This window comes from Triticum dicoccoides, chromosome 1B (genome assembly GCF_002162155.2).
Source record: "Triticum dicoccoides isolate Atlit2015 ecotype Zavitan chromosome 1B, WEW_v2.0, whole genome shotgun sequence".
In the NCBI taxonomy this organism is placed as follows: Eukaryota; Viridiplantae; Streptophyta; class Magnoliopsida; order Poales; family Poaceae; genus Triticum; species Triticum dicoccoides.
In genome coordinates, this window is record NC_041381.1 from 393,442,477 (window position 1) to 393,449,921 (window position 7,445).

At 54.7% G+C, this 7,445-nt stretch overlaps 2 protein-coding genes and 1 pseudogene across 3 annotated transcripts; all 3 read right to left on the minus strand.

Moving 5' to 3' along the window:
• Positions 1 to 212: 212 nt before the first annotated feature.
• LOC119337328 lies at positions 213 to 1,018 on the minus strand (annotated as a pseudogene).
• A 179-nt stretch (positions 1,019 to 1,197) lies between these two features.
• On the minus strand, positions 1,198 to 3,118 carry LOC119337312 (mitochondrial carnitine/acylcarnitine carrier-like protein). Its single transcript, XM_037609428.1, has 2 exons — positions 2,961 to 3,118; positions 1,198 to 2,292 (listed from the first exon to the last, which is right to left on the minus strand). The coding sequence occupies exon 2, from the start codon at positions 2,290 to 2,292 to the stop codon at positions 1,351 to 1,353; it is 942 nt and encodes a 313-aa protein (XP_037465325.1). The 5' UTR covers positions 2,961 to 3,118; the 3' UTR covers positions 1,198 to 1,350.
• Positions 3,119 to 3,296: 178 nt separating this feature from the next.
• LOC119337317 (mitochondrial carnitine/acylcarnitine carrier-like protein) lies at positions 3,297 to 6,734 on the minus strand. 2 transcript variants are annotated; one of them, XM_037609437.1, is made up of 3 exons: positions 6,535 to 6,734; positions 5,299 to 5,693; positions 3,297 to 3,980 (listed from the first exon to the last, which is right to left on the minus strand). In XM_037609437.1, exons 2-3 carry the CDS (start codon positions 5,688 to 5,690, stop codon positions 3,482 to 3,484), a joined length of 891 nt encoding a protein of 296 aa, XP_037465334.1. In that variant the 5' UTR covers positions 5,691 to 5,693; positions 6,535 to 6,734; the 3' UTR covers positions 3,297 to 3,481. The 2 variants fall into 2 exon arrangements, with proteins under 2 accessions (XP_037465334.1, XP_037465328.1); XM_037609431.1 differs by having other exon boundaries at positions 5,299 to 5,690; positions 6,535 to 6,733.
• Positions 6,735 to 7,445: the final 711 nt, after the last annotated feature.

Below are 7,445 nucleotides of genomic sequence, written 5' to 3' on the forward strand. Positions count from 1 at the left end.
ACTGCAGTAGGGGCCGGTGCGGGTGCGGCGGTGGCTGGGACAAGCGCGACCCGGCGAGGTGCTTCGCGCGGCAAGGAACGGGGACGGATCGCGGCGACCGCGGCGCGGTCGGCCGGATCGATGGCGATGAGCAGCGGGGCAGAGGGAGTGGCCGGCGGCAGCGCCAGCGGTGGGGAAAGGGGTGCGGCCCGACGGACGCAGCGGCAGTGGTTTGTTATTCAGTTAATTTGCTTGTCTCACTGGTTAATATGGATATAGGGAGGGTTATTTTATACCTTGGTGGATCCACGAGAGGAAGTGAAGACATCATCGATGCCGACGAACTGCAGCACCTTCTTGGGGACGCGGGCGGCCACGATTCCAGACCCCCAGCGGGCTTGGCGTGGATGATGGCGCCGCGGATGGCCGTGGCCGCCTCCTTGGCGCACTTGACGTTGAGGTCGACGTGGCCGTTGTCGTCGCCGCCGCCGACGAAAGTCTTGAAGCGGGTGCGCTGGCCGACGCGCGTCTGCTTCTGCACGGGGGTGATCTTCATCACCTCGTCCTTGAGCAGGAGCAGCTGCGGCGGCGAGCCGTGCTCCTCCTGCTGAGGACCGAGAGGGCGGGGAGGAGGAGACGACGCGACGGCGCGGCAGGGAGCGGAGGCTGGTGGCTAGGGTTAGGGTTTGAAGAGGAGAGAGAGAGAAAGATAGAGGTGAGGTGGGAGGAAGAGGAGAGGGGTGGCGCGGGGTCGTGGATAGGTGCCCGGGCGAGCGGCGATGGCGGCGGCGGCCGGCGGCGGCGGGGCAGGGAGGGGCGCGGGAGGGAGAGAGAGAGAGAGGCGGGCGCGGGAGGGGGAGAAGGAGGCGAGCGGGCTGGAGGGGGAGGGGAACGACGGTCTCTACGGCCTCGCCCCTGCCTGCGCTATAGGATCTTTTCCCAGCCAAGTGAAATGACAAGAATGCCCTCGGCGGGGCAGTGTAATTATGCGCGGTGGCACGGCCGGGCGGGAAACAGCTCATAGGGAAAATATCGAACGGTTGGAGACGACCGGGTAAATATCCGACGGCCCACAACGACCGAGCCCGAGATCCAACGGCCAGAACGCAATCAAGAAAACGATCGGACGGCCGAGAAGCTCTAATCGCTGAGGAGCCTCCTGCATCCACTCCTCTCTTATTTCTGGATATATGACCTTGGCCTTCTCGCAAAAAGAAAGAAAGAAAAGGAAAGGAATGCAAATTTCGTTCGATTCACACACATGGCTTGGTTTTCTGTTACAGAGACAGGACTGTCCCGACGACGATAACTGAATCATCAGGGTGGAGGAACAAGAACGAAGTCAAGAATGGCCAGCAGCCTGCAGGTCGCCTAGAGCAGGGACCTTGTCACCTCGTAGGCGAGGAAGCAGGCGCCGTTGGCCGGGACGCTGCGCGCCATGGCCGGTCCGAACCCCCTGTACAGACCCCTGGCCCCGTCGGCGGCGAGGATCTTCTTGAACGCGTCCATGGAGCCCGAGTACTTTGGGTTCTTGAAGTCGTCCACCTGGAGCTTGCTCTTCACCACGTCGGTCGGGTACACGGATCCCCAGAACGCCGCGCCGGCGACCCCGCCGGCGAGGATCAGGGAGCCCCTGCCCAGCCCCGACGTGTCCTGCCCGCCGGCAATGAACTGCTTCGTGGCCTCGTAGACGCCGAACATGAGCGCGTTGCCGGGGATCTCGCGCGCCATTGTGGGGACGAGGCCCTTGAAGAGGCCCCGCACGCCGCCCTCCGACCGCAGCACGTGCCTCGCCACGTCCAGCGGCCCGCCATACTTCACCGCGGCAGCGGCCGTGGCGGTCACGGTGGCGGCCGCGCCGCCCGCGGGAGCAGCGGCGGCGGCAGGAGCGGCGGTGGCAAGCGCGCTCTGCGCCTGCAGCCTGCACTTGATGAGCTCGGTGGGGCAGGCGAGGAAGGAGACGGCGACGCCGGCCCCGGCGCCGGCGACGACCTGCTGGCCGACGGTGAGCGCGGCGCCGGGCTCGGAGCGCAGCAGGGCCTCCATCTGGCCCCTGACGGTGAAGAGCACGGCGTTGAAGGCGGCGACGGTGGCGAGCGGGGCGCCCATGCCCTTGTACAGGCCCCGGGGGCCCTCGGCCGAGATGGTCTGCTTGACGGCGTCCATGGCGCCGGCGAACTTGGGCGGCTGGCCGGGCGGCGGCGTGGGCTGGCTCTGCAGCTTCACCTTGATGGTGTCGAACGGGTGGCCGACGACCAGCTGCGCCGCGCCGCCCACCGTGCCGGCGGCCAGGTCCTTGGCCACGTCCCCCATCTGCTCCCACAGCGATTTGGGTTGGGATGGATCCCGGTTAGTTTCGTCGCTGCTTTGCTTTGCTTTGCTGATTTGTTTAAGTTTGGAGATAATAAGACATGAAAATCGAGCATCAACAGCCTGTCAATGTTCGCATCCTATACGGTACGATACCGTTTGACGGGATACGATCCTGTCAAACCACAAAGACCAGTAGCGCCATCCTGGCAACCTTGCAGCATCGACACAAATCTCTATGCGAAAACCGCTGGCGAGAGCGAAACCACAGAAGCACGACAGTAAACTACTCCGTGTAAGTTTAAAAAATAAACTTCTCTGTATCCCCTGTCCCCCAAAAGCTGCTGTCAAACTGTGGCTTTGGCACTTTTAAATCAAATTCGGGTGGGCAATCTCTCCCCTAACGATCATTCAAAAAAAAAAATCCGAGAATATATAAACACAGACGCCCAACAAGTTTCAACCCTATCATCACAATCCTGACACATACGCAGTCAGCACAGCAATGCAACATGACAGCCTGTCTCAACTCTCAAGTCTCAACTAGATCAACAAAGCTTTGGATTTGTTTGTGCCTCAAGAAGCACAAGGCACATTCAGCAAGAACTTGAAAAGGCATCCGATGAATCTGAAGGCGCGGGCATTCACAGGAGGAAATGGAAGAGAATTACCTTGACTCCGAGGCGAAATGGAGCTGGACTCAATCCGCCCTTCCACCCAGAACAAAGATGAGAAGAGAACACACCACTACCCAGCGGCAAAAAAATACAGGCCAGGAAGAAGTGAGAGGTGGTTCAGATGCCAAGCAAGCCCAGAACCACCCACCCACCCCCTCACCAGACGCTGCAACCAAACAAAACCACAAAGGCGCACCCACATCGCCGTCAGACAATCGCTCCCTCACCATTGGATCGCCGTCGGATGGCCAATCCACTCCCAGCCAACCATTACCACAAGCCAAATCACCAACTACTACACTTGCTCACTCCAAACGTGACACACGCACAGGACAGGTAAAGCTCAACCTTTATTTCATCAACAATCCCGCCATTGCTGCCAGTCTATGCAAGGTTTTCGGAAACAACGTCGCAGTAAAGAAGAATTGTTTGCCATGGTCCTCAATTCTGTCTCAGTTGCTCTGTGTAATGCCGCATCGGAGAAGAGACGGAGGCCTCGCTGGGACCTTTGCGGATCAGCCCAAGGCCGATCGCGTGATCTCATAGGCCACGAAGGTGGCGGCGTTTGCCGGGACACTGCGTGCCATGGCGGGGCCGAACCCCTTGTACAGGCCCTTCACCCCGTCGGCCGCGACGATCTTCTTGAGAGCGTCGATCGACCCCGAGTACCTTGGCTTCTTGTAGTCGTCCACCTGGATCACGCTCTTCACGACGTCGGTTGGGTACACCGTGAGCCACAGAGCTCCTCCGGCGAGGCCCCCGGCAAGGATGAGAGAGCCCTGGCCGAGGCCTGACGTGTCCTGACCGCCGGCCATGTACTGCTTGACGGCCTCGTAGACGCCGAACATTATAGCGTTGCCGGGGATCTCACGGCCCATTGTTGGGACAATGCCCTTGAACAGACCTTTGACGCCAGCGTCCCTCATGACATGCCTCGCCACATCCATTGGCCCTTTGGGTAGCGCCACGCGGGAGACAGCACCTGCTTCAGCTAAAGAGCTCTGGGCCTGCAACCTGCATACCAGCAAATAACTCAGCAGCTGTAGTATGGTATGTCTTGCACCTCTCTTCAATAACACATATGAAAATACAAAAAAAAAAGACTATATATACTCTTTGGATGCGCGCCAGTCAAACAAAATCAAGTGCAGCACTCCATCACTCCCAAATGTAGTGTAAGTCATCATCTATCCAAGATGAGTTTTGCAAAGGTATGATCACAACACAAATAAGGTACAGAGTTTGTTTGTAGTTAATCGACACCATAATTCAGCTTTTTTTAGCTATGCAGTCTTATGTCTTAGACCTCTCTTCTTCAATAACACATATGAAAATACAAAAACGACTATATACATTCTTTGGATGCGCCCATTGCCAGCCAAACAAAATCAAGTGCAGAACTGCAACAGCTCTATCCAAGATGAGCTTGCAAAGGGGATAATCCAAATGCTAATAAGGTACAGAGATTGTTTGTAGTTGACAGACACATAAATCAGTTTCTTTTAGCTATGCAGTCTTATTGCATTTGCCTTAAGAGCACTAGGAAATGAATCCTTCAGAGGATTTTTCAGTGACCCTAGAATCGACAGAAGCAACGCACTGCAGCAATGAATCACATGGTGGGGGGAAGTCAGATAAACTGTGATACAGAGGAATGCATACTGTAGACCCAAACGTTAATTGCCAGGGACTTACTTCCTACTGACTAGAGACACGGTTCAGTTTTTCAGCTATGCACCAATGCCTATATATGAAATTTAACTGATCAGAGTCAGGTGCTTTCTTTCCATAACCCTATACTACCTTTATCACGAATTACTTGTCGCAGAAATGGATGTATCTAGAACTAAAAATACGTCTAGATACATTCATTTCTGCGGCAAGTAATTCTAGACGGAGGGAGTAGTTCATTAACCCATAGTGGCAATGCGTTGACATAATGCAAGATAAACACGCTGAACTTTGATACTCCCTCCGTAAACTAATATAAGGCGTTTAGATCACTACTTTAGTAATCTAAACGCTCTTATATTTCTTTACGGAGGGAGTACAATGGAATGCATGGCAAGGAAGTACATAGCATGAATGACATCTAGTGAATGCAGAAAAGGGCAACTTCAGAGAAAAATGAATATCATGACTTTAGCGCAACATGAATGACATCTGGTGTGTGCAGAAAAGGGCAACTTCAGAGAATGATGAATATCATGACTATATCGTATAAATTATAATCTCGCCTACAAAACCTCCAAACTTCATCAAATGATGTGGAGATTAGATCAGATGATGAAAGTACATTAAATGAAAATTGGCACGGTGCAACTTTGGTTACCTGCACTTGATCAGCTCGGTTGGGCATGCCAGGAAGGAGACCGCAAGCCCAGCACCAGCACCAGCGACGACCTGCTGCTTTACCGTTAATGGCGCCCCGGGCTCCGATCTCAAGAGAGTCTCCATCTGGCCCCTCACAGTGAACAGGAGAGCGTTGAAGGCTGCAACAGTAGCGAGAGGAGCCCCCATTCCCTTGTACAATCCCCTGGGCCCTTCAGCCGCAACCGTTTGCTTGACAGCATCAAAGGCGCCGGCATACTTAAGAAGCTGGCCTGGAGCAGGGCTGGGCTGGCTCTGGAGCTTGACCTTGATGGTGTCAAATGGGTGCCCAACAACCAGATTGGCGATCCCTCCGACGGTTCCGGCTGTCAAGTCCTTGGCAATGTCCCCCATCTGCTGAATACAATGCAATCAAATTACATGATCCTGTATTCAATCATGATTCATTATTTTCTTTGCCCCATGTGAGAAGGATTTGGGAGCATATTTCTTTTTAGGATAGTTGGTTGATCACACATGTAATGTACTAGGATACAACAATGAGTAAAACATACTGATAATAATTTGAATGATGTCATAGGTTGATAAGTAATCAGAGTCATCGAGCCATTCTTTTAGTTGATTGATCGTCCGAATCGCACACAGATGCATCAATTAATAGCAGATACGTACTACTCCCTCCGTCCGAAAATACTTGTCATCAAAATGGATGAAAAGGGATGTATCTAGAACTAATATACATCTAGATACATCCCATTTTATTCATTTTGATGATAAGTATTTCCGGACGGAGGGAGTACATCTTTATTCCTGCATACGCAGTGAAGTGTTTGTATATCTAACTGAAAAACAAAACAAAACAGAGAGGGCTTGCATCTATCAGGGCGGGGCACAGTTGGGGTTCGTTCAATAGAACCCCCAAAATTTCTCTGAAAATAATCTTGCCCCCGAGAACTAAGCCCAGCGTATAGGATCAACTCGGACCGAACGCTGCGCGCTCCAGAAGAAGAACGACCTAGCGGAACCAGGGACGCACGGAAGGGTAGCGCGTGGCATCGGGAACGGAGTGGATCAGCGGGCCACCGCCGCCGGCAAACGGACCGGCGGCGAAGAGCACGGGGACGACGAGCGAGCGGGGCCACGATTCCTCAATGCCACGGCGAGGGAAGAGCGGCAGGAACCGTTGGCAAATCCGTCCGATCACGGCGTGGAAAACGAGGAAGGCGGCGTCGCTTACCGCGAGAAGGAGGAGAGATCACCGCAACCCGGCCTCTCCGTCTCCTCGCCGTCGGAGAGGAGGAGGAGCGAGTGAGGAGTGGCTGGATTGGAACAATGGGATTCGGAATCGCGGGGCTGCTGCTTTTGGAGTCGGGGTTTATTCAGTCGAGCTGGGGCAGGCGGGGCCAGGGCACGGAATTCCGGGTCTGTCTGGCTGGGTTGGTGGCTCCCTCCCCTTTCCTTTCCTTTCTAGTAGCGCTCTGCACGTATCCCATCGGCGATACGATGCGGTGTGGCGAAAGGAGGGGGGACACGCACGCTGCCGTTACACGGAGATCAATCAGTCAATCAGCCGAGATCTGATCCGGGAAGGACGAAAACAGAAGCCACGACGAGGTCGCTCGCTCGCTCGCAGTGTTGCACGTGTTCTCACGACGATTCTCATTGGATAGATTGGCACATGGAGACGGTGACAAGCGTGCATGGGCTGCGGATTCAGGGATCGCTCGTGCTGCCACAGGTGCGTAGGTACCTACCCTTTGCGGAGCAGTACTAGCAAATTGCGGTGCGTACTACGGAATTTGGGTTTCTCGTACCGCAATTTTTGCGGTGTTTCATCAAGTGCCAAACAATGCATAATTCCACGAAGCACGCTCCAATTGCTACACAAACGCGCGCAGTACGTACCAAATTTCAGGATCAAGCTCTGAAAACCACCACGCGAGGCTGCCAGAGAACCGTGCGGCCGGCCGGCCTGACTGCGAAGCTGACAAAAGTGAGGCCGGCCGCATTGCGGTTGGTGCGATGGAAAATGGTGTCCACATTCGTCGCATACCAATTCGATCCTGACCACTGAGATGCGAGCTCCTACTGGCCTGGAGACCTATATCTCCCCCCCTGACGGCAGAACTGATCCCCACCCCCCTAGGG